We start from the raw sequence: 25,417 nt of genomic DNA, 5'->3' as shown, positions 1-25,417 counted from the left end.
GGATGCTTTTCTCAGCTTGTTTTCCTGTTCAGTTCCTTGCTCTGAAAGATGTGCTCTGAAGGCTGGATGGCAACGCTCACAGCTGGAGAAGACCTGCTGCCTTGCATGGTCTGGCCTTTTGCCCATGCAAGCATCTTCCTTGCAGCTTCCTTCAATGATCCCTGATTTTCCAGTGCTAATGGCCACTTTACAGTTTTGGACAGACTCCTGGTTGCAGTCTGAAATTTTCATCTTCACAGCAATATGGAAGATACTTCTGTGCTTGATGTTCCCCAGACTGTGTCTGTGGTCTCTGCTGTTTCTGTGCTGCAGCACACAAGCTTTGCAGAGGCAGCGTGCTTGGCTCCTTCAGTTACTAGATGTAGGTAGTCTTCCTGTTTCTGGCTTGTTTCTGTAATTGCAGCTGTGAATGTGAATTACATGTAATAGGCTTATAGGAGGAGGCATTATTAGTACCTTCCTTTGCACAGGGGATTCTTTTTATTTTCAATATAAGGTGAGACTTGAGTGTCTACATAATTTCTCAAGAAACAAATGTTTTGCCACCTCTATTTCAGCAGCTGAGCTTGGGTATGTGTTTTGCACAGTTTCATATTTTCCTGATGGGGCTACCTCCTGATGTGTGGCAAATGAAATGCTCTGTTTGTCCCATCTGGATTTCTTTTTGAAGAAGAGGGAAGCCTGCTGACACAATTTACAGTATACCTGCACTTGATTCTGCTTGGGAGGTCTCAGGGCTTTACACAGATGAGTGTATTTTGCTTGCAAGTGACACAACTGTTTGCTTGTGTTTCAGGGTGAAGGCTGTCGCACTGTCCCGCTCTCTGGACACGTAGGATTTGACAGTTTGCCTGACCAGCTGGTTAATAAGTCAGTTAATCATGGGTTTTGTTTCAACATCCTGTGTGTGGGTGAGTATTTCCATTTTGGGAAGTTCTCTTGCTGAAAAGGGCTTCTTTGCAGCTGGATGTAGCTTGTAGATGACGGAGTGAACAAGGTAGCTTTGATTTTAAATTTCCCCCACTGTTCTGTCTATTTTCAGTAAGGGGATTTACTGGGGCCCTGGGAAATCCCTGCTGAGGTTGTGCAGTATGGCTCACTACCAAGCAGCGAAACACAGAAAAAAAATGCCTAAAATCCCAGGCTTCTATTAAAGTCTTTATTCTCCTAATATGTTTCAGTTTCATATATTTAAAAGAAAATAGGTACTTATGCCAGAGAACTTTGTTCTAGGGTTTTGTTTGGTTAGGTATTGAATGACTGTTATAATTATTTTAATGAAGTGCAGTCATGCTTCTCCTGAATGACTGAAAAAAAACAACTTTTATTTTTTCTTCTCCCCCCACCCTTAGTACATACTTGAATTAAAATAATGTCTGGCCAAGCCTGAGCTGGTCTGACAATTGTCCAAGCTGCCATGTGGTATGATGGATCTCAGCTGGACCCTGGCACTGTAGTAGGACTTGCTGTCTGTCCCTGCAGTGTGTGTCTGTCTTGTCAACCTTCCCCAGGGTTAGGATCCCAAATAGTCCCTCCTCCGAGGCACTCCTGGTAACAGAAGTGATGCCTTGTATGGCTTTGGTATGGCAGTTTGGTAAGGTAAATAAGGAAACTAATAATAAGGAATTTGTATTGTCTTACAGGAGGGTTAGTTTGGTTTACTTATGCTGGTGCCCTGCCTCTGGGAGCAGGGGGTTATTGTGTGGCCACGGCTGCTCGGAGTAAGCCCTGTCTGCAGAGGCTTCTCGCAGTGCCTGGCCTTGACAGAGGGGAGGGCTGAAGCTCTGGGTACCTGCTGGGGACTCAGCTGGTGGATACCTCCTGGATAGCTTTGGGGACTCAGCTGGTGGATACCCCCTGGATAGCTTTGGGGACTCAGCTGGTGGATACCCCCTGGATAGCTTTGGGGACTCAGCTGGTGGATACCCCCTGGATAGCTTTGGGGACTCAGCTGGTGGATACCCCCTGGATAGCTTTGGGGACTCAGCTCTGTGCCCACACAAAGGCTGTCTGTCCCCTCCTGTGAGAGATACACTTGTAGTGTGGACCTGCTGTTTGCCCAGGACAGGGTTAAGCCTGAGATGAGTAGAGCACGTAGAGGGGAGCAAAGCCCTGTTAAATGGAGCTGAGAAGAAAACTTTGCCTGACAATGCCATTCCTGTGAGATGATAAACTTTGCTGACAGGTGGAGGTCACTGTCAGGCTGAGTCGCTCGCTAGGTGATTTCCACAGTAGGGGAATGTGAGATGACCTAGTGCAAGTCTTGTCCCAAAGGCTGAAGTCCTACAGTGTTGCCTTTTGCATTTATTGAGCTGCTGTGTTGGGGTTTTTCTACAAGTTACAGGTACAGCAGTGGATGCTTCCTGTGGTTATGTTCTCTTCGATGTATGGAGAGGAGTTGAATGCCTCTGCTTTCCTCTTTGCAGGACAGAAATTGAATGCATTAATTGCTTGTTGATCTAAATAACAAGGACTTGCCAAGATCAATGTGCATTAGTTATTAATGTCAGTTTTCTATGAATAGTAATAGTACAGACACGGTCAATCTGGAAATAAAAGAGACTTTGTTGAAGAATTTAATGAAAAGATCTGCAGATCTTGAGTTGAGGAGGTCAGGCTTTAAAATGCCTTTCAAGTGTTGTCTGGTGCCTCTGTTAACTTGTGGTAAGAAAGTGAAACTCTTAAACATCCTGGAGAAAGAAAATACAAAGTCCCAGAGTCCAGCTGTGATTTGTTTTGTTGGGTCTCACTTGTGCAGCAGGAGTTTGGGGTGAAAAAGTCAAAGACAGGGAGCAAATGAGATTGGAGCTAACAAAACAACAAAAAGGTGAATCGATGCCAGAGGCACTAAGCACAGTAGAAAGGCACTTCATTGCCCCCCATTTTTCAGCTGTGTGGCATCTGTTGGAGGCAAAACCCAGTGACAGTTTTGCTCTGTGCCATACTGGATCCGAGCCACCGATTCCTCCCACTCGTGGTGGAGGAGCCAAGGAAAGCTTCAGAAATGGCTCTGAGCAGCACAGCCAGAGTGGAGCAATTTTTAGCTCTCCTCATGCTGAAAGCTGTCTCCCCTCTGAGACTGGAGCCAGAGATGAGTAAATGAGCAAACCTCTCATGAGAAGTTAGGGGTTGCGGATGGTTTCTCTGATATTTTTATTCCTCAGCACAACCATTTTCTTCCTCAGGCTTCCATCACAAAATGTTAGCTGCCTCTTAATTCAGTGCAAAGGCTGGAGAAGTATGTAGTGGCTGAGACCTTCTGTGCTGACTGTGTTTCTCAGTGAGCTGGGGGAGAGAAAGAGGAAGAAAAACCTGACATTTTTTCTTGTAAACTTTCTCAGGGTAGATTATAGTTGCATTAGACCAGCATTCTGTTATAAGCAGGAGCATCTTCCTTCCTCTCTCCTGGGATTTGCAGGGTATTTGTTCTAAGCAGCCTGCTCACTGCAATGAGAAACAGCTATTTTGAAGCAGAAATGCCTTCTTTTGTCTCAGGGCTGTGCCACAACTGCTTGAGGTGTCTCACTCCCAGCAAGCAAGTCCCTTGGATCACGGGAGCTCTCAGCAGCTGGGAAAGGGAGGGATGTGCACAGGTTTCCTTGTGCAGAGCTGCTGTTTGCTCTGCTGCAGGCAGCTTTGTGGGGTGAGGAGCTGTGTAGCCTTCGAGTTTCCCAATGGTTATTTTTGTGGTCACTGGTGCAACCAGCCAAGGAGAGGACAGAGTTTCAACAGCTGAAAAGCCTTTGGTCATCTCAGCCCTCTTCTGCCTCTTTGCCATTGGTCCTCTGAGGTGGACAGCGATGGCTGGGACCCAGGTAGTTCTCTGAGGTGCTTCAGCATCTTTTGTGAGCCCATGTTGCTCCTCTTACCCCTGCACCGCAGCCTTTGCTTCGCGATAGGCGAATTGTGTGGTGTCTCCCCAAGTCTGTCAGGTGAAAAGAACTATTTTTGCCTCTCTCTGAGAGAGATGGTCTTATCAGGCTGAGCAGCCTCAGGGCTTGTCTCAGCAAACCTGCTACATTGGATTAACTCCCACTTCTTCACATGAAGGGGTTGTGCATGCGTATACATTTTCTTTAGGATTAGATTATATGGTGTCTGGAGCCATGGTGGTTAATCACATGAAGGACAAGTGTTGCTGTCTTGCAAAAGGATGCTCTTGTGAAAGCTGCTCCATGCCTTTGAACAGGGAAATACTCCAAGGGCTCCTCTGTCCTCCCAAAGTCAATTTAGGATGATATGGCTGGGGCCTCTTAACCCTAAGTGATACGGAGAAGGGGACCAGTGAGCAGTTGTTTGTTGTTGCTTTTCACATGTACTAGGGAAAAGTAAATCAAGTTGCCAGGCACAAAAAAAGCAGACACAACTTTTGTGGTGTGTAATTCAGCTTACTGCTGCAGGGTGCTTAGGATGCCAAAATGTCTGTGGAAGGAAGAAGCCATGAAGGTGAATTCAGTTTGGGTTTGGGAAGCTGGAAGCTTCCCAAAGGAAGAAGCATTTGATGTGGGTGCAGCTTCTTCTGTTCTTCCACCTTAGCTGTTGGCCAGTGTGAGAGACAGGTATGTAGCACCTCACCTCCACCTCTCACCCCATCTCCATCTCACCCAGAATAGCTGGTGTTGGAGAGCCCAGCAATGTCTCTAGGCTGCCAGGCTGTTGGGTGTTCAGAAGCAATGGTACCTTCCCAGCACTGGCTGCTACATGTCCAGCACCCAACTGGTGTATCTCTTGCCATTAAGTCTTTGAAAATCATCAAACTTAACAGCAGAAATCCATCCCATGATGAAAAGCACAATGCTACAGCTTCCCAGCAGCTGTCAGAGCTTCCTGGTGCAGAACTCTTAGAAGTAAAGGTCACCCTCCCTGCCTTGTCCTCCCCACAGTGCTCTGTCAGCCCTGCTTCACAAAAGCAGACCAGTGCTGGGTTGTGTAATCCTTGAAGTCCAGTTTTGGACATCAAATCACATGTGTGCCTGTAAGCCTGACATAAGGAAATAATCTCTCTGCCAAGGACGCCTCTCACTTGGTTTGCATACACCACTGCTTTTTCCATGGCAATTCTGCCTCCCTTAATCCCCATTCATCGTTTTTGCTTTTTGGAGAAGATTCCAGCGCTGTCAGCTGGAACAAGCACAGACTACTTGTCCTTTTCATCGGACCATCTGTTCCATCTGGACTCCTGTCCTTACAAGAAGCAGTTGGCACCATTTGCATCTTCCAGCCAGCAAAAAGTTGCCTCTGTGAGAGGCAGAAACTCCCAGGCAATTGAGAAATCTTCCCTTCTGTCATTTTGCCCTTCAGAGTAGCTCTGCTCCATAGTTCTTGTCATATTTAACACACCAAAGCCCTTTATTAGCATCTTTGATCTTTCACCATCTCAAGTCACTCTGTCGTTGTTCATGTTGTTTCTTTTAGGTGAGACAGTCATTCCTCTCCCCTCCATCCTTCTCCTCCCTGGCAGGCTTCAATGCTGCCATGGCAGTGGAGTTGCACAGTGTGGGGATGGGTGTATCTGCTGGCTGAATGGCATTTCTGGTGTGCAGACTTAGCGCTGGAGATGCTGTGCTTGTGGCTGGGTGCTTTGTGTTTTAAACACAAAGCTGTGGGTGTTTGGATGGGCAGCTCCCACCCATGGAAACATGCCTTACCGGTTCAGATCTCCCCCTTTCCGCAAGGACAGCCTCAGTGTCTGAATCCAAAGTTGCCTTTGCTGGCCTTGTGTAGCTGGCATGAGATTGGAGTATAAAAGCATGTTAAAAACTTGCCTGCACCTCTTGGGCACTTCTGGCCCCTCCAACAGCTGGAGTGACTCCTGCTGGAAACACCACAGGGTGATTTAAAGTGGGCGATGGTTGCCAGGTTCAGGATGTATTTGAACAATAGTCTTGGTCTCATGTGGACGCCTTTGGCCCTAAAGGAGGAGGGAGGCAGGAACAGGGGTGGCTCACAGGGTGTTTTGCCTGGAAGGCCATGTGATTTACACTCGACCTTGTGTATCCGGAGCAGGGAGTAGTTCCCTGCCCTGGTCGCCTTTGTCACCCTGTCCTGCAGCCCTGGAGGCTTGGGGTACAGGCTGCTGCATCTGAGGCTGCTCCCTTGCCAGGCTGTGGGACAGAGAGCCTGGGGCAGCAGCACAGGAGGAGGTGCTGCAGGCCAGCGAGTGGGCCATGTGCACCCCTGGGCGGATGAGCTCCCCTGTCCTGGGACACCCCATCAGGGATCCTGGCATTGGCAGGCAAGCAGCCAGCTGCCTGGGCTGTCCCACCCATCCCTTGGCAGGGGCTCTGGAAACGCTGCAGCCTTCTCAGGCTGTTTAGATTTTTTGTCTTTTTTTCGATGCTGCTGTTTTCCTGGAAGCCCTGAGAAAGGCCTGGCAGGTCATGCAGGCTGGCTGCTGTTAACTCTCAAAATCCCCATCCAAACTGTGGTGCTTTGCTTTGTGCACCTGCTCCCCATCTGGGGGCAGATGGTACCCTAAAAGCCCATACTATGAGATTCCAAGTCAACGAAGGGCTTGCTGTGATCAGACATGAGTTTTATGGATGGTCTGGCTCAGTCTTCCAGCAACAGAGAGAACCTGGTGCTTTGCTGGGTTCCCCCTCCCTCCCTCCCCTGTGCCGGTGCGCTCCAGTTGGCAGTGTTGTGGATGTGGCTGATGCACTGATGTAGCACAAGGAATTGCAGCAACGCCAGCCCCTGGTGCCGACTCCTCCTCCTCCTCCCCTCCAGACTGCAGAGATTGGTGTGAGGAAAAAGGGGACTTGTGGCTGTTCTGGCCATAGCTGGCATGGGTCAGTGATGGAGCACAAGGTCTTTGCTGTCTCCGAGGTGTACATTGACTTTCAAATGTTAATGAATCTTGCTGCCTCTGGAAAGATACAGGATATATGATCCTGGCAATCAGAGACCGCTCAGTTCCCAGAGCAGTGGATGTTTGCCCTTCCCTGCCTGTTCTGAACTTCAGCCTTGAGTGAGAAAAGTCCCTTCTGGGGCCAAGAGAGAGGAATTTGCCTGCTTTCAGGGATGAGGCTTGGAGATTTGGACAGGGGAAGGATGGGGAGGAGTTTCCCCCTGTTGAATTGGGCATTTCATGGAAGTTTGGATCTGTTGCAGAGCTCTAAACCCAGAAAAATAAGCTCTTTTCTTCTGAGCAGAGTAGGAAAGTGATGAAGTTTTTGGGAGCTGAGCGCTCGGGGAGGGAGTGGAAGGCTGCTTCAGCCAGACAGGCTCCCTGTGGTCCCGTAGCAGCTTTTGCAGCAGGTGGGGTTCAGACAGCTCCTGAAGTTTCCACAAAAGCCAGCTGGGCAGCTCAGAAAGTGCTGTTTCCCCAAAACACAACAGCCCTTGCAGGGCAGCAAACTGAAGTGCTTATGGGTATAGCCCAAAGTCAGAGCTTTGAGCTGGAAGGCTGGCTCTGCTGTCCCAGTGTGATAAGGGAGGCTGCCCCATGGATTGAGTGCTCGGGGTGGGGGTGGGGGGGATTGTTTGTTCTTGCTGGGATGTATCTAAACCAAATTTCAGACTAGTCTCTGGGATTTTTCTCTTCCTTCCAGACAAGGAAATAATTCCCCATTGATAGATGGAATCCAATTAGCAGTTCAGTGCTGCAGCCCTTTCGTGAGCAGGTTTGGGAGGATTGAATAGCTTTGTAGCCCCGAAGCTATGGAAACCAGGTATTGCAGAAATACACCCTTCCAGTATAGAAGGCTGATCACCCAACTCAAATCTGTTGGGGGTACAAGGAACCAACTGCACAACTTGCTGTAGGACTGGACCCCAGTCTCTGTACAGGAGGCTGTTTCAGTAGCTGCTTATTAGAGACGTATTGATCTGGAGCGTCCTTTTGTTGGAAATGAGCCCATTCCCTCTCCCACTTTTTAAGGAAAACAACATCTTCTGTAGCATAGTTGTGGCCATATGCAGATCTGAATGATGCTTTCCCCCTTGCCTTTTCACCTTTCTTTTCATCTCTATTTTCTAATGATATTAATGGCCATTAGACTGTGAAATGTAATTTGCCCGGGATACAGACCTCCCGTTGTACACGGCTTTGTGCTTGCCAGACGATCCCTTTGCAGCATGAGATCTGCTTTCATCTGCTACAATTTCACCCCTGTTAATGTTTGGAAGCTGAAAGGCCAAGCTGTATTAATATTCAACAGAACATTTCAACTCTCTTTTTCCTAATAGGGGAAACTGGCCTTGGTAAGTCCACCCTCATGGACACGCTTTTCAACACCAAGTTTGAAGGTGACCCAGCGTCTCACTCACAGCCCGGGGTCCAGCTGAAATCCAGTACTTATGATCTGCAGGAGAGCAATGTCAACCTCAAACTGACCATTGTGAGCACAGTGGGCTTTGGGGATCAGATCAACAAAGAGGACAGGTGAGTGAAAGGGAAGAGAGGCTGTTTTGTGATCTGGTTTTCTTGTGCAGGGTCTCTTCCTGTGCCTTAGTTTGGCCAGACTATGCTGTAAAGTTTTCCTCCTTCCTTCTTATGGGTTGTCCTTGTCATGTCTTTGGAATGGGACAGGTAGAAGAGAGGACAGAGGCTGTGGTGTGTCAGCACTGCTCCAGCCATCGTATCAGCTTTTCTCATGCTGTCAGAGCAACATCTGCCCTGCTGGCAGCCTTCTGCCCAAACTCATCTGGTGGGGAGAGCAGAGAGCTGTAGGGCATCTGTGCTTGTTTTCCTGGGCTGGGCTGACCACAAGCCACCATTCAAACCACTAGCATGGTCTAGTGACCACTTGGTTCAACAGCTGCTTCTGGCAGGGCTTTTCCCTCCTGCCAAAGGAAGCACAATAAACATGCAGTGAGACACCCTGGAGGAGTACCTCTGGCAGCTCATGTCCCAGCGTGGTGGTGAAGGGCTGTGCAGTTCCACCTGACCTTCTCCAAGGTGCACCTTCACAGAGACATTGCAAATGAGATTTGCTTTGCTATGAGTTTTTCTTTTCACAGGATGCACGGGTGTCCTTTATGTTGTGTGACAGGCTCTGTGTTTCAGATGAAATCAGAGGAGGCGGTTGCAAGGATTTCCTGCCCAGAGCACTGGGTAGAGAGATACTGAGTGTAGATGTGTTTTTTACCTGAAGGACTCAGAGCTGCAAGAGCAGCAAGCTGTTTGCTCCCTGAGTGCAAGCAAGGGTTTCACACTGCTGTGAATGAGTCTACGTTATCCTTCCTTGTACAAGTCTCTAATCCTCACATTTCAAAGTATGAGTCACTTTCCCTGGAGAGGATGGTGTGTCTCCTGTCCACTGCTGAATCTCCAGCACTGTGTTTTGTCAAACAGGCTTCTAAAGGCTGATGCAGGACCACATCTCCTTGTTCAGAGTGCAATTTTTTAATTTCTTATGGGTGGGGAGGAAGGATAATTTTGAGAATTGGTCTTGGGAAGGGAACTCTAACAAGCAGCTTGTTTCTTAAAAGCAAACAGAGGAGCACTGTTTCCTGTGAGATGTGTAACTTTTTTTTTTCCCTTTCACTAAAGCTACAAGCCCATTGTTGAGTTCATTGATGCTCAGTTTGAAGCCTACTTGCAAGAAGAGCTGAAGATAAAAAGGGTCTTGCACAACTACCATGACACCCGGATCCACGCTTGCTTGTACTTCATTGCTCCGACAGGCCACTCCCTGAAATCCCTGGACTTGGTAACAATGAAGAAGCTTGACAGCAAGGTAGGCACGTTTAACTCTTACTGGGACAGTTTGCTCTGTGTGTGGGAAAGGCTGCTGCTTTTCTCCTCACATTGAATAGCCCTTAAGCTTCTGGAGACGACTGGGTTGGGAAATAAAAGCTGCAGATCTGTTGGGTGCTTTTAAGTTTTTGTAAGTTGTACTGTGGACTTGGAAAAACTCCTTGGAGCAAAGGTGAGGACTTCTTGCCACTCTGTTCCTTTCTAGGTGAACATCATTCCCATCATTGCCAAATCTGATGCCATTTCCAAGAGTGAGCTGACCAAGTTTAAAATAAAAATCACAAGTGAGCTGGTCAGTAACGGGGTTCAGATCTACCAGTTCCCAACAGATGATGAATCGGTGGCAGAGATAAATGGGACAATGAATGTAAGTAACTCAGCACTTCCTGCTCTCCAACAGCACTGTCAGTGTGGGGGCTGGTGGCCCATATCAGGGTGGTTCTTAAATCCTTTATCCTCTTTATTTTGTGTCTGAAAAACCAGAGGATTTCACAAGGATCCCATCCTTACAGTGTCATCCTAGGCTAGCCTTGTGGTAGGCCACTGCCTCTCTGCTGAGCTTTTCTAGTGAGAAAATAGACTGTTGGAACCCCTTCCTTGTTCTAATGCATTATCTGTTGAAGGACTTGTAGGAAATGGAGCAGATGGTGAGGCCTGGCTGTGCAGGGCAAGGACAGTCCTGGGTTATGAATTAATCAGATGGGTGTTACCCCTCAGGTGTGAGGGCAGCTACAGACATGCACCCCTCTGCTCCATATCCTGTGTTTTTTACACCAATCAGTTTTGCTTTCCTGGGCTGGTGGTTCCTGCAAAGCTCAGTCTCAAAGGATGTCTCCTCTTGGCTGTGACTGTCCTTGCAGCAGAGCCCCTTCACCTGCCTGGCTCTGGGACTCCTGTCTGTGCTGAGTTGCTGGTTTATTGTTGTTCAGGTTACTTAGCCAGGTCCCTGGTCTGGTTTGGCCTTCTGGTGCTGTTAGCTGGAATGGATGAGGGGGGTAGGGGCATACAAGGAGGCTGGTTAGAGCAGTAGCTTCCCTTCAGCTCCATACAAGTGCTGATGTGAGAAATGCAACAGAAGGGGGAGACCAGAGGCCCATCCAACCAGTGAGCCCTTCTCTAAACATCTGCTTTTGGTCACTTCTGAAGTATGTAAGGAGAGGGAGTGTTTATGATGCTTGACTTTCTCCCCAGCATCTAACCCCACTCAGCTCAAGGGTTTCTCTAGACTTCTGCCCCACACATCACCTGATGCCCCCCACCAGAGAACCTCTGGGCCCCTGTGGCAAGGAGTCACACAGCTTAACCAGCAGCCAGTGAAAACCAGTACACAGCTCCGGCCTCGGGGCGCCTGGGGTGTTTGCTCTGCTGTTCCTAGCATCAGGACCCCCTGAAGATGGAGCAAGCAGTCCCTGGGCCCCTCTGGCAATGCATCCTGACTGTGCTCCCGTTTTCCAGAAGGCTTGTTATAGGAAAGCAAGTAGGGGAAGTTGCTTGATTAATTTCTGTTGATGAAGCTGCTGTGCTTTTGTTGTCATCTCTTGATCTAATATGAATAGTTGTGGAGAGGCCTGAGAGAAACATGAAGCTCTTCCTACCATAAGAGCTGTCAGTGGTGGTTTTGTGGTCAGAGTAGTTTCATGGTGGCATCTCAGCCAGTGCTTAGGGCTCTCCCTGTGTATGAATACAGTTACTCCTGGAAACCAAGATGTAACATCACTCATGCTCAAGGAACCAGAGGTGTGATGACAAAGGGAGAAGTCCTCTCTCCCCTTGGCCCTTCTGGAGGCAGAGGTAAACCTCTCCTCATCATTTACATGTCTCCTGGGAGGGAACTGGTGTCTCTGATCATAGACATTCTGGGTTGTGTAAGCTGCTGCACAGAGAGATCAACTCTTTAAATCCTCCATTAAACTGATATAAATTATAATTACCAGATTTATGGGGACTAAGCAGGCCAGAATCTGAATCTGATCAAGATAATTTTGCAGACCTGAAAAACTTATATCCAGATACTGATTTTATTAGCAACACAAGACAAATCTGCTTATGCTACAGGATGATGAGCTTGTGGAGGGATTGGAACCAGTAAAAAAGAGCCAGGATGGGCTGATTTAGGTTTGTGACTTTGCTGATTTTAGCCACATCTAAAACTGAGGGATGGGATCACAGAGTCACTAGGTTGGAAAAGGTTTTTGAGATCATTGAGTTCAGCTGTACTTGTCCTCTGCTAAACCATATCCCTGAGCGCCTTGTCTACCTGTCTTTTCAATACATCGGGATGGTGACTCAACTCCCTCCCTGGGTGGCCTGTTCCAGTGAAATCCTTTGATTTAAATCAGTTGCCTTAACCTTTGTGTTTGTACTTCTCTACAGAAAGCTTCATTGTCTGTGCCTGTTACAGGTGGACACCTTTGAAAGGCTGTAAATGCAGACGTGGTGCTTGAGTCCTGCTTCGTGCTGACCAGCAAAGTCTCTAAATCAGTTACTTCTTTTTTCAGTTACAGGGGAAATTGAGATGGGTCTTTTCATTCCTTAATGTTTTGCTTATAATATGCATTAGTTGTCTTTTGCATGAAAAGTAAAACTAGGCTTTTAAATATGCAGACTCACTACTTCATATGCATTTTCCTTTATTATATCCACTTGTGCTGCAGGCATTAGGAATCTTTTCACCCTGAGTGTTTTGCATTCCAAATTGGCTTACTAAACAGAGAAAATATTGCCTGATCTGGCAGGAGTTGATTAACTGAAGGATTTAAAATCTGTGCCATCATGATCAGAAGCAAAAGTATTAAACCACGAACAAAGGCATCAAGTGAAGTATTTGGAAAATAATCAGATTAAACAAATCTTCAGAACAAGATGCCTGATTTTCCTTGAAACTCATTTGGTCTTTTTGAGAACCCCACCAAGCATCTAAGTATGAGTTCAGAGAAAACACTGTCCAAAATTCTGTAGGTCTTTTTCCATCTGGGTTTTCTTCTTAAATAAGAAAAATGAGCTCTCCTATTCTTTCAAGTTCATATTGGATTTTCCTTTTTGGATTGGTCTAATTACTGAAGAAAATACTCTCCCTGCACCTGCTAGTTCAGTGAAACCACGTGCAGCTATGGGAGCTGTCCTGCATGGTAGGAGCTAGAGCTTCCTTGCTGATGGAAGAAGGAAATCACCAGTGCCTTCTCCCTGGTACAGACAGCAGCCAAAGAGTTGGTACCAGTGGAGGAAGTGACACTGTTGTGATGCTGTCAGGCCCCAGGACAGACAAGGTCCCAGGCTGTGTCTGCGTGGCCAGAACATGATGCTTTTGCCACTGTCTCAGGTGGTTACTTGATCTCATGACTCACTTCACTCTCCCAGAGACCTGGATATGAAGCAAACAAAAAGCATGAAGGGCTGTGGGAGAAGCTGACCATGAGAGGCTCCTCATGGGCAGCCTGGAGAAGCCAACAGGGAGGTCTTGAAGTTCTTAGCCAGAAGTGACTGGATGGGAAGTGGGGAGAAGCAGGCAGCTCCAGTGGGCTGCGGAGGAGAGGGTCACCAGCCAAGTCACATGGCTGCTAGCAAACATTTGCCTGATCCTGTGTCCCTAAGGAAAAGGAGTATTTCCTTTTGGCTAGGGGGAGTTTCCCACATGTTTGGTATGGAGGCTGTTCAGTTGAGACAGCTTTGTTTCCTTCCAGTGCTCTGTATCCCCTGGCCTTTGCAATTAGACAGTCTTCTGCTGAAAATCAGATCCCTTCACCTTGGGAGACTGCTTTCCTTGTTCTGCTGCTTGGCCTCTCCCACAGGAACCCTTCAACAGCTCCATGCTGGCCATGTCCATCCAGGCACTGGTGTGCCAGCGGGATCACAGTGGTAACTGGGCATGGAGAGTGTCCCAGGAGGCCCCAGCACACCCAGCTGGGCCTAGGGTGGCCCCATCGGACTGGCCACGGGCCCCCTTACTCTGTGTGTGTCCCATAGGAGAGCAGGGAGTCCAAGAGAAACCAAAGAGCCCATCTTTGTGAGTGCTTGCAGGCAGTTGTGCTCTATTTGCAGTTTGACTTTGTAAGCCAGAAAAGATCATCTCTGAAGTCTTTGTCCTGCACCAACTGGCATGAACTTGTCCACATTTTGGGATAACCTGTGGAATTAAAACTTCACTGACTGCTCTTGAGAGCAGCCCAGGGTCACTGATCTCCCCTATGGTTGTCTTTCTTGGGGCCCTTTTGATTGCCCAGATCTCAGTGCACTTTGAAAGTTGTAGCTTACAAATGCCACTGCACAACACTCAGCAGAAGGGGTGGGTGTGGGGAGCTGGCAACTTTATTTTTAAGTGCTGAAACCCTGCATTTGACTTCCCTGCAGCTTGCAGAGTGCAGTATCGCTCCCTGGAGCAAGAGGAGGTGGGGAGAGATCTCACTGCACAACAGATAGATGCAGCAAAGTAGGATAGCAGTGTCTGGGGGGGGTCTACTTGGCTGCTGGAGTTTGGAGAGTGAGGGGAGTGTAAGGTGAGGTCTTCTGAATTGAGAGGTGTGTCAGGACCATTTCTGTTCTGCTGAGCTTGCACTGGGCGAGTCTTATACCTCTCTGCAGAGGACAAAAAGTATAGTCTTTGTTTTTTACATCTAGTTTTTTATTTCTGAGTTCTGGAAAAGCAAATCCTTACTGTTCTTAGTCAGCCTTCAGGTACTTGTCACAGCTGTACCCTGTGTGGTGTGTGTCTCAGAGTGTAAGGTGACAGTTGAATTTGCAGTACAGCTTTGCTGTCCCCAGGATCCCTTCTCATGGGTGTGATCCCTGGATCCCTGGCCTCCATGTCCTCTAGCTACACAGCAGCATCATGAGGTTTTTATAAAGCCATCAGCACTCCTTTGGGTTCCTCAGAACCAGGTTTGAGTGCTGCAGGATTTGGGAGAGAGAGTGCTGAGGATGAGCCCTAACAGAGCCATGGGAAGTGTGGGGCACCGTGGAGCGTCTGCACAGGGCAGGCTCAGCACAGCCCCAGGGAATGCAGAGCCCTTCCCACCAGGCACATGTTCAGCCCTTCCTGAGGAAGAGCCCTTTCTTACCCTGCAGCGGCGCAGGGAAGCAGGAAGGAAAGAGCTGTTACTCTGGGGGTTAAAGAGGGACGCAGGTTTCATGATCCAATAGAGCGAGTTGTCTTGTGCTCCAGTGTGTGAGCTGAGGGAGTGGTGGGGTGACAAAATCCAGAAGGCTCCAAGACCTCTTGTATTGCTTCTGTGCTTGTGCAGATGTTCTCAGCCACGCCAAGCGCCCGGGACAGCGCCGCAGTCAGAGCCGCGCAGCACCTTGTTCGAGCTGTCATTCTGATGCTAGTCTTGCACTGGCTCATCTCACCTGAGACCCTGGGGCTGGGAGGATCAGCCAGGTAGAGGATATAGAGTGGTAGCACTAACAAGGTTTCCAAAAAGGACCTTCCCTTCTCTCCCTTGTCTTGGGCTAGTGGCCAGTGACTAGACTCCCTGAGATTAGCTTGTGCATAATGACTGTCTTGTTCAGTGGCTGTGCTAATCTCTGTGTGCTGGCAAGTCAGCTGGAGATGAGAGGGACTAACATGAGCACTGTTTAATATGTTCCAGGCCCACTTGCCCTTTGCAGTGATCGGGAGCACGGAGGAGCTGAAAATAGGAAACAAGATGATGAAAGCTCGTCAGTACCCCTGGGGCACAGTGCAGGGTGAGTAACCCCTGGGATTTTCATGGCATGGATGGTGACACTTCTGCCCCGAGGCAGTGGGCTTTTGTGAGAGGACCAAGGGCTTGCTGGACTTTGCTGTCTCACTGGGGATTATCCCGTGTTAAAGCAGTGTGTCAGGCCTGTCCTGACAGTTTCCTCTGCTCAAGAGGGCTGTTAAACCTATTGGAGGAGTAGACAGGGGTGGAACATGGAAAGAGGCCGTTGTTTCTGCTGCCATCTTTACTCCTCATCACGCCTTCTTGCAGTGGAGAATGAAGCTCACTGTGACTTTGTGAAGCTGCGGGAGATGCTGATCCGCGTGAACATGGAAGACCTGCGTGAGCAGACCCACACGCGCCACTATGAGCTGTACCGGCGATGTAAGCTGGAAGAGATGGGCTTCAAGGACACCGATCCAGACAGCAAGCCCTTCAGGTGGGATCCCTGGAGGAGACAGGAGAGATCAAGGGAGGCATTGTTGGATGCTCTGCAGGGGTTGTGTGTGTGTGTGTGTGTGTGTGTGTGGCCTGGAGAGAGCGTGTAAAGAACCAATGCAGCAAGAAATCCTGCCAGGTCGGATAAATCCAGACTTGAGCTGAGTGAGGGAAGGTGAAAACACAGGGAGCTTGTGCAGGGTTGACTGTGAAACTGCAGGTGTGGGAGTAGACATACCTGTGCTGCAGAGATAACAGCAATGTCCCTCTGAACTACTGTTTGTTGCCAACTGGTGTCTTTGAATTGCCTAAAATTCAACATAGAGAAATGGTTGGATAAAGAAGACTTTGGACACACGTGGGTGAGTGAGTCACAAATGTGCTGTAGTCTTGGTGAGGGCCTGATTCCAGAGACTCAGGGGATGCAGAGTCTGTCCTAAGCCATATCACTGGACTTTCCTTTCTTTCTAGTTTACAAGAAACTTATGAAGCCAAAAGAAACGAGTTTCTGGGGGAACTGCAGAAAAAGGAAGAAGCAATGAGGCAAATGTTTGTCCAGAGGGTCAAGGAAAAAGAAGCGGAGCTGAAGGAGGCTGAAAAAGAGGTGAAGACTGCAGTACCTGTCTCTTTGTGGTTGTGACAGACCCATTCCTAAGTAGGGGGCTGCTGCCAAAACACTTTCTGTGGAGTGTGGTTTAGGAGTTTTTAAAGTTTTACTTGGGGTCACAGTGACATTAAGGTGTTCATCCTGTAGGACAAAACTAGATCTCAGTGCTTGTCGTGTACAGGTGAACTGCACCATGAAGTGCCATAGTCTTGACTGATCACAGAATGTTAGAGGTTGGAAGAGACCTCTAAAGCTCATCTAGTCCAACCCCCTTGCCAGAGTGGGGTCATACAGATTAGGTCACACAAGAACATGTCCAGGTGAGTTTTGAATGTCTCCAGAGAAAGAGAGTCCACAGCCTCTCTGGGCAGCCTGTCCCAGTGCTCCATCACCCTCACAGTGAAAAAGTTTTTCCTATGTTCACATGGAACCTCCTATGCTCCAGCTTGCACCCATTGCTCCATGTCTTATCATTGGACAGAGCTCAAGGAGAGAGACAGCCCCTGATCAAAACTTGTTACATGAAAATATACCCATACAGCTTCTTAGGTTGCAAAAGATCCATTAGCTTACTGACCTTCACAGAGGAATAAGGTGGAGATCCCTGGAAGAAATGTATTACAATTTTTGTATGATTATGCTTTCCCAATCCACTACTGTTGGTCTGTGCAATGGTGCATCATTAGAACACTGCCTGGTTTGTAAGCTGTTGTGGAGGGAGACTGTTCCTTGCCCTTTATCTCTACAGGGGGAACTAGAAATGATGTAGAGACCACTGGAGACTTGCAGGCTCAGATCTCATGGGATCCTTCCATCTTCTCTTTTCCTGTGAACTACCTGAAGCACTACCTATCTGGTAGTGCTTTGTCCTGCTCACCTCTCTTCTTTCCCTTCAGCTGCACGAAAAGTTTGATCGCCTGAAGAAGTTACATCAGGATGAAAAAAAGAAGCTGGAGGATAAGAAGAAGTCTCTGGATGATGAAGTAAATGCATTTAAACAAAGGAAGACAGCAGCTGAATTGCTCCAGTCTCAGGCTCAGCAGGCTGGAGGATCGCAAACTCTTAAAAGAGATAAGGAAAGAAAAAAGTAAGTTGCTAACCCAGAGGTATTTGCTTTTATGCTTCTGTTTTACTGGTATTCTGTGTGTTTCTGTCACTCTCCCAACCCAGCCAGTCCCTACTGGGGAAGGGTTGCAGCCTGATTTAATCCCTTAGTAACCTTGAGCAGTAGCTAGAAGCACTTTACCTTCAGCTGTCATCCTGAAGAGCAGGGAGCAGTACTAACCTTCCTCATTGCTTGCTGACAGCATCAGAGGGGATGAACTTGTTTTTATTCCCTGAGATTCCCTGCTCCTCCCTCGGTCTGTCAGCACTTGTAATGAAGTGGAACAATACTGGCTGCCAAGGCTGGGATGTGGGTGGCAGGTACATCCTGTGACCTCCAGAGAGGAGCATGTCCTGCCACAGGGTCTTATTTGTTTAGGTGGGGAAGAAGCTTATGCTGTGGAAATTATTCAGGGACACTCATAGTCTTGAAATCTGGAATCTACAAAATGGGAGGTTGCAAAACAAGGGGACAGCAGACTAGCTGCTTGTTAGTGCTAGTACTCTCTGCAGCCACAGATCAGCTCACTGCCCTCCACAGAAACTGTGAGATACTGCCTGGCTTCCACAGGGGCTCCCCACGCCAGGGACCCGTGTGACAGGAGCCAGCCCCTCGCCAGGCCTCTGTGACCTGGGCTGTCTGCAGTGCCCATGCCAGGCTCCTAAAACTCTGCAGTTGCTCTAGAGCAACCAAGCTGTACAGCTGAAACACCCTCCCAGTTCACCCAGCACTGAGCAGCTCCTTCTCACTGTGGTACGATTCCCGAACCGGAGTGCTGTGCCCCCCCAGCACACGTACAAGGAGCTGTATGCAGATAAACATGGGTCTGGTTTCTATACCCCTCCCATAATCCCCTCTCCACACATCCCTGGGGCGAATCCAGGATAAATCTTGCCTGTGCTACATAGTCTTAAGTACCTGGAGAAGTGCTGTTAATATGAACAGTATGGCACACGCCCAAAGAGCTGACAGGACTACTTGTCAGGGAAAATAGCCCTTGACTGTTAAGCTTGGAATCGAATGAGACAGGAGAGGAAAAATCCAATAACCAGAACGAGATCCTGGACTGGCCTCCTTAGTTTTGAGCTGGAGCTGCTTCAATGTCAACATTCTTTAGCAATGAGCAATTAGTGCTCCTGCCCTTCTCTCGCTTGTCCGTTCCTTTTCCCACTGCGTGGGTTGATTTGCTCTTCTGAATTACCTTCAAGGAGATTTAATATCTCTTCATGCTGAGGAGCCTGAGACTGACTGGGGACAGGCTTCTCTCCCTAGCCTGGGCTGTGTGAGGAATACGCAACTGAGTGCTTTCATGCTCAGAGCCCTCAGATATCTGCACGCTGAGGGCTGCAGACTTCAGGCCTGAGATCAGTCAGGGTCAGGAAGGCAGAAGAGGGAGATGACGTGCCCTGTAGTATGAGCAGTTATTCACTGTGGCTCAAGTCTTGATCCTAGAAAGAGCTTTGATCTCAGAAGAGCTCCTTGACACCAAGGACACTCGTATGGAAAAGCATTGGCACTGCCCTTGTCAGTTAAGGATGCAGAAAGTCCCAGGAGACTCCATGAAAGCGATAGGTCAGTGCTTGAGTTAAGGCCTGGGGAGATGTTAGGAGGCTTCTCTCTTCTCCAGGAAAATAGCTGTCTTAGGAACAGTGCTGCCTTCTTTACTCTGTAACTTCCAGTTTTCCTTAATAATGATTCATTTTAGTATGTAGATCATAAATACCTCTGGCAATCCATGAATTTCACAAGCCGTAGCTTAATTGTATCTTGTTTACTAGTGGCTGGCAGTACACTAGCCTTTTGCTTTCACAGGAGACCTTTTTTAAACCCAAGCTCTGTAATTTGCACTAATTGTGATTTGCTTTCTTTTTTGTTGTTCCATCATTATCATCATTAGTAGCTCTCACATGTGTGCTGTTTTGCAGTTAGCTGCTGTTTGGCTGCATGGTGCATGAGGCACATTGTTCTGGTAAGCGTCACTGACTAATACAGACCTCACAGTGGGATCAGCTACAGTTCCTAAAAAAGCACACCCTGTGCAAGTCCAGAAGCTTCTAAGTATTATCTCTGTCCTCCTCTCCTTTCACCCTTCCTGTACGTGCTCTGCCAGTCTCTCTCTGCATGTGCAGTTGTAGAAAAAGGATGGAATGAAGTTTGTCTTTCAAAATCCTGCAAAGTAAAATGCAGAGAGATTCAGTATTAGGATATGAAATGCACTAAAATAAGGATTAGTTCCTCTTCCTTTTTAACCAGGACTTTGGTCCCTTTTCTCTATACCATCTCCCTTAGAAATAAATCACATGCTGTAATCACACGGGCCATGCTGATGCTATGGCAACAATTGCTATGGATATGTGGTGCTGATGATAGAACCAAGTTAGCCATGAAGACGTCCTTTCCCTTTCTCCTCCTTCCCTCCCGCCCCTCCAAGTTGCAGTGTTAACTTGTTACAGTGCAGGTGAAGTTTCTGTCCCCCCTCCTCACATACTAACAGATGGTAAAATCTGCCAAACCTAGAGCTTTCCTTTGTCCCAGAGCACCAGAGAATCACCCAACGCTGTGTGTACGTGTGTCTGTGTGGGTGTCTGTCTGTCTGAGGGGGTTGGGTAGCCAAACCAGTGTTCACCTGCTGACCAATTAAACTTGATCATACAAACCATAAGGGACGAGATGGGCTGAGCCTGCAGCGACAGTGAAGAGACTGAAGATACTGAGAGACTTTATCACATTTTTAAGAGTCAGATGGGCCACCTGTGGATGGGATGTTCAGCTGCAGCAGGCAGGCACAGACACACACTCCTGGGAGCCATGCCAGGAGTGTGCACTGGTAGGGTAGGGCAGGTGGTGTGGTGGAAGAGGGCTGCATCAAGACCTGTCCAGAAAGCCTGCCAGAGCGCCTTGCCACTGAGTAAGGCCGGCATATGAGTTTCCCAGGAGTGTTGCCAAGGCAGGGAGAGTTCCCACTGGAGCAGAGCCCTGTCAGTGGTGTTACGCTGTTAGTCTGCTCTGCTCTGGTTGCTGTGACTCTGTCCAGAGTGCCTCTGCCTTCCTGGCAGGGTGGGGTTGTAAGGGGGTCACAGAGTCATGGGCAGGCTCGTGGAACCAATAAGGTTGCCTGAAAGGGTCGACAAACCTGGCTGTAAGCAAGTGTGTGCAGTGCCAAGTGCCAGCATCTGCTGTAAAATGAAGGACACCTTTAAACAAAGGTGTGTAAGAAATGGACCTGCCTGGCAGGAGAGCAGCATCCTCATTAGGTTTATTAGTTAAACTGCTAATGACAGTGGTCTACTTATAGCTCGGTTGAATGTGTTTAATTGAGGCTTTTTTAATTTGCTGGTGATTCTCTGGTGAGAGGAAAAAGAAAGCTCCCACAGGAATGTCTTGCTTCTTGCCAGAGCAGCAATACATATTATCCAAGGCAAGGGTGACAGCCCCCCAGACTGAGATGAGCAGGTCTCCCAGAGAAGGGACCTGTTGGAACAGCAACACCTAACTATAAAACACCCTAAAGTCTCACCCTGGAGTCCAGCCTTCCCTGCAGACAAAGCTAGGTTTTACATTCTCTCCAGGAAACAGTCCAAACTAACTTATGGTCTGCCCTTAAATAGGGTAAAGCTGATTCCAGGATTCCTCCCCTCTTAGCTCCACCAAGGGAAATGGAAAAGCAAGTAAACATCACGCTGTCAGTGAGAGACATTTGAATTTCATTTCAATGGGACCTTCCACTTAACAGAAGAGCTTCAGAAGGGTCTTGCACCGACTTGAACTGGAGCTTGCAGTTGTCTTGAGCAGTCCCGTTGGATGAATGTCTCTGCTGCCAACGGTAGCTGTAAAACAATGAAAAGAACAATCCTCTGCTTGTCAGGGTCTGAATGCAGAAAAATAAGCTCAAAGAAGAACAGTGTTCATTCTGGTGCCAAGTACAAAGGCATGGCTAAAGTGCTGTTAGAGTGAACATTACTGATTTGTGTTGGTTTTGGATTGCTTTTGGCAGTCCTCATAACTGTACGCTGTTGTGTGCTGGGCTTGGAGTCAAATGAAGGTCTTTGTTCCCGCTATACAAATGCAGACAGTGCCTTGTTCAATGGGCATTTGTCCTTGCTAAATTAAATACGTATATATGGTACTTTTCCAGAATTCAGAACAACACTCTCCATATTGATCCATAGAGTATCGCAGGGCTCCACTGTTCTGTAGGGATACAAACAAGTCACAGTTGATGAGTCCCCCTAGCTTGCAGAACTCTGACAGGATTGTTTTAGAAAACAAATTTGCTTCATCCCACTGCTGAGTGTGTGTGTGTGTGTGTGCATGTGTGTGTCTTCATAACGCATGGTTTGTCATCAAATTAAACCTTATTAACACTTAGTAACATTTCCTTTGTGTGTGTGTGTGTTAGGAAACATTTGTAGTCTGTCTTTATTTTATTTTATTTTATTTTTGTCATTAATCCATAAAACCATTAATCTGCCTTTTTCTTTCATTTTCAGTTCGGGTTTCCTGTAGAACCTTTCCCTTCACACCAGAAGGCAGTGCCCCCACGTGCGGTTAACACGCGGCTATGCCACTGTGCCTGTGCGCTCACCTTCCCCATTGCTCCCTCCCTGCGCTCACCACTTTGGTTTCAGCAAGAGCCCAGGCCCTTGGCTGCCCAGGGGCCTGGTCGTTCTTGTGAAGAACTCGACATTACCCCCCTCCCCTCCCCAATGGAGCTGGCAAGAGATGCTCAGTGCTGATACCCCCTCCCCTTGGGGCAGCAGCAGGCTGCCAAGCGCTGCAGGGAGTAGTGTCCCCCCTTAGTTGCTCGGCTTGTCCCTCCCTCGGCGCTGTGCGGGGGCTGCTGCATGGTAAGAGTCCTGGCTGCTTGGTGGTGTGTGCGTTCAGCCCCCGGTGCTGCCCTGGGGTGGGACGTGCTGTCTCCACAGACTGGCTGCCCCTCTCCCCTGTTCATCTTGCTCCACCTAACCCCGTGTTACCCCCCTGCCCTGTCACCTGTGACTCGGTTTTAAAGGACTTTGTGCAGAACTTGGCGTCCTGGCGGGCGTGGGCCTGAGTCCAAACCTCTAGTCCCCAGGCCCGAGGGGTTCTCAAACTTGGATCCACGGTTTGCAACTGAGTGTTCTCTGGATGCTGCAGGGGTCAGGAAGGATCTCTTGCCGTGCCTCCCCCTCGGTGTGCTGGCCTGGATGCACATCCTGGATCCAATCTCAGGGAAAGCCGGACACCGTGCTGTACATATCAGTGTTTGTGAAGAAAGGCACTAACGTTTCTTAGGCTTTTCTTCTCAGTGATTCCAGCAGTTTTCTAATGCAAAAAAGTATTACCTTTTTTAAAATGCTTTTGGATTTTTGTTTTTAAATTGGGCATCTGTTGAGAAGCATGCAGGTGCTGGCAGGTGGCTTCTCATCTTTTGTGTTCAGCAAAAGCCTTGTTTTACTGCAAGATTTGCACTAAAAGGAGGATGTTTGCTCACTGGGGCCAGGAGTTCACTCTGGCCAAGTGCAACTGTGGTTTGCCTGCAGCTGTTTTCTGTGTGTATTTCTGGATGAGTTTTGTTTTTAAATAAAAGACTTAATCAGACAGTGAATTCTGGTTAACATTTACTTCTTTTGTTTTTTGTTTTCTTTGCCCTTCTTTTACAGTAACCCATGGCTCTGTACTGAGTAATTACCCTGAATACAATGGGCTGGAATGGACCTTCATTTACTTGTTAAATCGGAGGGTCTAATAAAACGTGACAGCATTTCAGCTGTGACCTTTCCATGGTGTTACCCTTGCTCTCTCCTATATTGCTCTCTCATTGTGACGCTGGCTTCACTGTGTACTGGTGGTTATTGCTTTTATTAAACAATGTACAATTAGTCCTGACAAGGTTTTGGATGCTGCAGCTTTAAATCCTACCATTTCTTTTTTTTTTTTTTCCCTTGCAATTAATGGATTCCCCTCTCTCCTGACCCCTCTCCACCCAGATAACTAAGTGCTGTGGAAATTAGTTCTGTGAGTTATTTTTGCTGGCAAAATAACAACGCAGTTGAAATGTATTTATTGGTGACGTTAAGACAACACCACCTTAGTTTAATTATTGCAGAGTTTAGAGACAAAAGCTCTTTTTATACTTGGTGTCACTTTCACGGCATCATCTGGTTTTTATTTTTTCTTCTGCTAATTCATGCTACCTGAAGACTAGCCTTTAATCCTCATTTCCCTTTCAGACGTGCTCAGTGTGACCCTGATCCTTCAGCTGCACTGTGTGCAGGCTAAGTGCTCTGTGCCTGGGATGGAATCCACACGTCCTGAAAGATCAGGGTGCACACTGCCAAATAGTTCCAACAAAACCCCTCCAAATCCGGGGTTTTTGGAAGATAAGCACACCTCAGACCTAGCTCTGATAGGTAATCCTGGTTTTAGTGCAAGCTGCTGCTGGGAATTCCAGTAGAAAGGTGGTGTGGATGATGCTCCTGTGTCATGGACAGTTCGTCTGGCTAGTTGCTGTCAGCAGCAGCCAGCGCCAGCTCAAAGGACAGTCTGGCCTCTGTTTCCAGCAGTCAAGGCAGTTACAGCTCTTGATTACATTGTAGTTTCTCAGGTCCTCAGTTTTCCCATAAAACCAGTTTTATTTCTCATAAAAGCTTTTGACTGTTGTGTGTGGTTTGGGCTGGTTTGGGGATTGTATAGAACTTGCTATAGCAAGTTACAGTTGGAGGATTTACTTCTTCCTCTACTGTGGGCTGTCAGCCGGCTTCCCAAACCAGTCACTATTGGTTGGTCAATGATCATCTGCTAAGAGAAACATTTAATGCAGCATTTTTGTTTCACTGTAGGTCACTGACAGTTCTTCCTGACCGTTTGCCTTACTATAACTTCAAGTAAGATTATGTAAAGTCTTTTTAAAGACTTCAAGAAAGAAAAAAAAGACAGTACTGGTGTGATTTCCTTGAGCTACCCAGGGTACCACAAGGAAGTTCCATCTCTCCTCTGTCAGCTGTTTCCATGTTGCATCTCTTTCCCTGCTTTTTGAATGTCTTCCTCTTTTTTGCTAATCTCCTGTTTTTTGTTTTCTTTTTCCCCTTTTCTCTCTCTGTAGCTTTTTTTAATCTGTCTTCGCCAGCTGCACTGGGTCTGAGGGAGAAGACTGCCACTTCTAGAAGAGTTTAAGGGTCTTGTGTCTGGGGAGGGGGGGGGCGGGGAAACAAATCTTCAGTGTTAGTGTCTCGGAAAGAAGCTTTTGCTGACTTGCATGGTACCTAAAGTTGAAGTGTCTTGTAATTTGTGTGACAAGACAGGGCCATAGAGGGGGCCTGACTCTGCCTGGAGTTGTGAAGAGCGACAGGAGCGTGACCTTTGGACTCACCGTGTAGCGAACACACTCTCAGACCTTGTTACGGGCATATTTTTTTTCTTTCCTAATTTTGTCTTTAATAATACAAAACGTGATGAGCTTCCATGAGGGGCGGAGCCCGAGGAGTATTTTCACTGTGCTGGTGTCGGGGTTGGGAGCAGCGCATTGAGTCAAAGGGAATAGGAACGTGGGGCCAGTTGCTCTGTTGACAGCCACAAAGTATTTAATTTTAACAAAAAATAAAGTGAGAAGGACTGTTGTGTTTTCATGGGTGTCCTCCTGTGTCTCGCCACCTTACTGAGCAGCCCCAGGGGCTGGTGGATGTGGATCGGGCGGTCCTTTCGGTTTTGTTTTACCGAAACTTGGTCTCGTCCTTTGAAGTTGGAGGAGTTGGGTGCGGCCGGAGGCAGAGGTGCTGCTGGGGCCGCTGCAGCGACCCTCAGGGACCCGTGAGCAGGGTGCGGCGGGCCGGAGCCAGCCGCGCACCTCTCGCCCCGCGCCCCGCAGGCGTTCCCCGGCTGCCGCCGGCCGCTCCCGCTCCCGGGCC

At 48.1% G+C, this 25,417-nt stretch overlaps 1 protein-coding gene across 3 annotated transcripts in view; it reads left to right on the top strand.

The window, feature by feature from the left end:
- Nucleotides 1-24,691, top strand: part of SEPTIN6 (septin 6) — a gene marked incomplete at its 5' end in the record, with an annotated part of 30,423 nt that extends 5,732 nt beyond the window's left edge. Inside the window, 9 exons of one of the 3 annotated variants that reach the window (XM_084269263.1) lie at nt 797-911; nt 8,191-8,386; nt 9,497-9,683; nt 9,909-10,070; nt 15,289-15,385; nt 15,652-15,820; nt 16,291-16,423; nt 17,323-17,513; nt 24,616-24,691. In XM_084269263.1, coding sequence (XP_084125389.1) covers nt 797-911; nt 8,191-8,386; nt 9,497-9,683; nt 9,909-10,070; nt 15,289-15,385; nt 15,652-15,820; nt 16,291-16,423; nt 17,323-17,513; nt 24,616-24,625 — 1,260 coding nt within the window. In that variant the 3' untranslated portion in view covers nt 24,626-24,691. Of the gene's footprint in view, nt 1-796; nt 912-8,190; nt 8,387-9,496; nt 9,684-9,908; nt 10,071-15,288; nt 15,386-15,651; nt 15,821-16,290; nt 16,424-17,322; nt 17,514-22,021; nt 23,216-24,615 lie in introns of those variants that run through there. The other 2 variants (XM_084269264.1, XM_084269262.1) reach the window with 2 other exon arrangements.
- Between the last annotated feature and the right edge of the window lie 726 nt (nt 24,692-25,417).

Source organism: Gallinula chloropus (genome assembly GCF_964237585.1).
Source record: "Gallinula chloropus genome assembly, chromosome: 11".
Classification (NCBI taxonomy): domain Eukaryota; kingdom Metazoa; phylum Chordata; class Aves; order Gruiformes; family Rallidae; genus Gallinula; species Gallinula chloropus.
The sequence above is the reverse complement of the archived record's forward strand: the minus strand, read 5'-3'. Positions and strand labels throughout refer to the sequence as shown.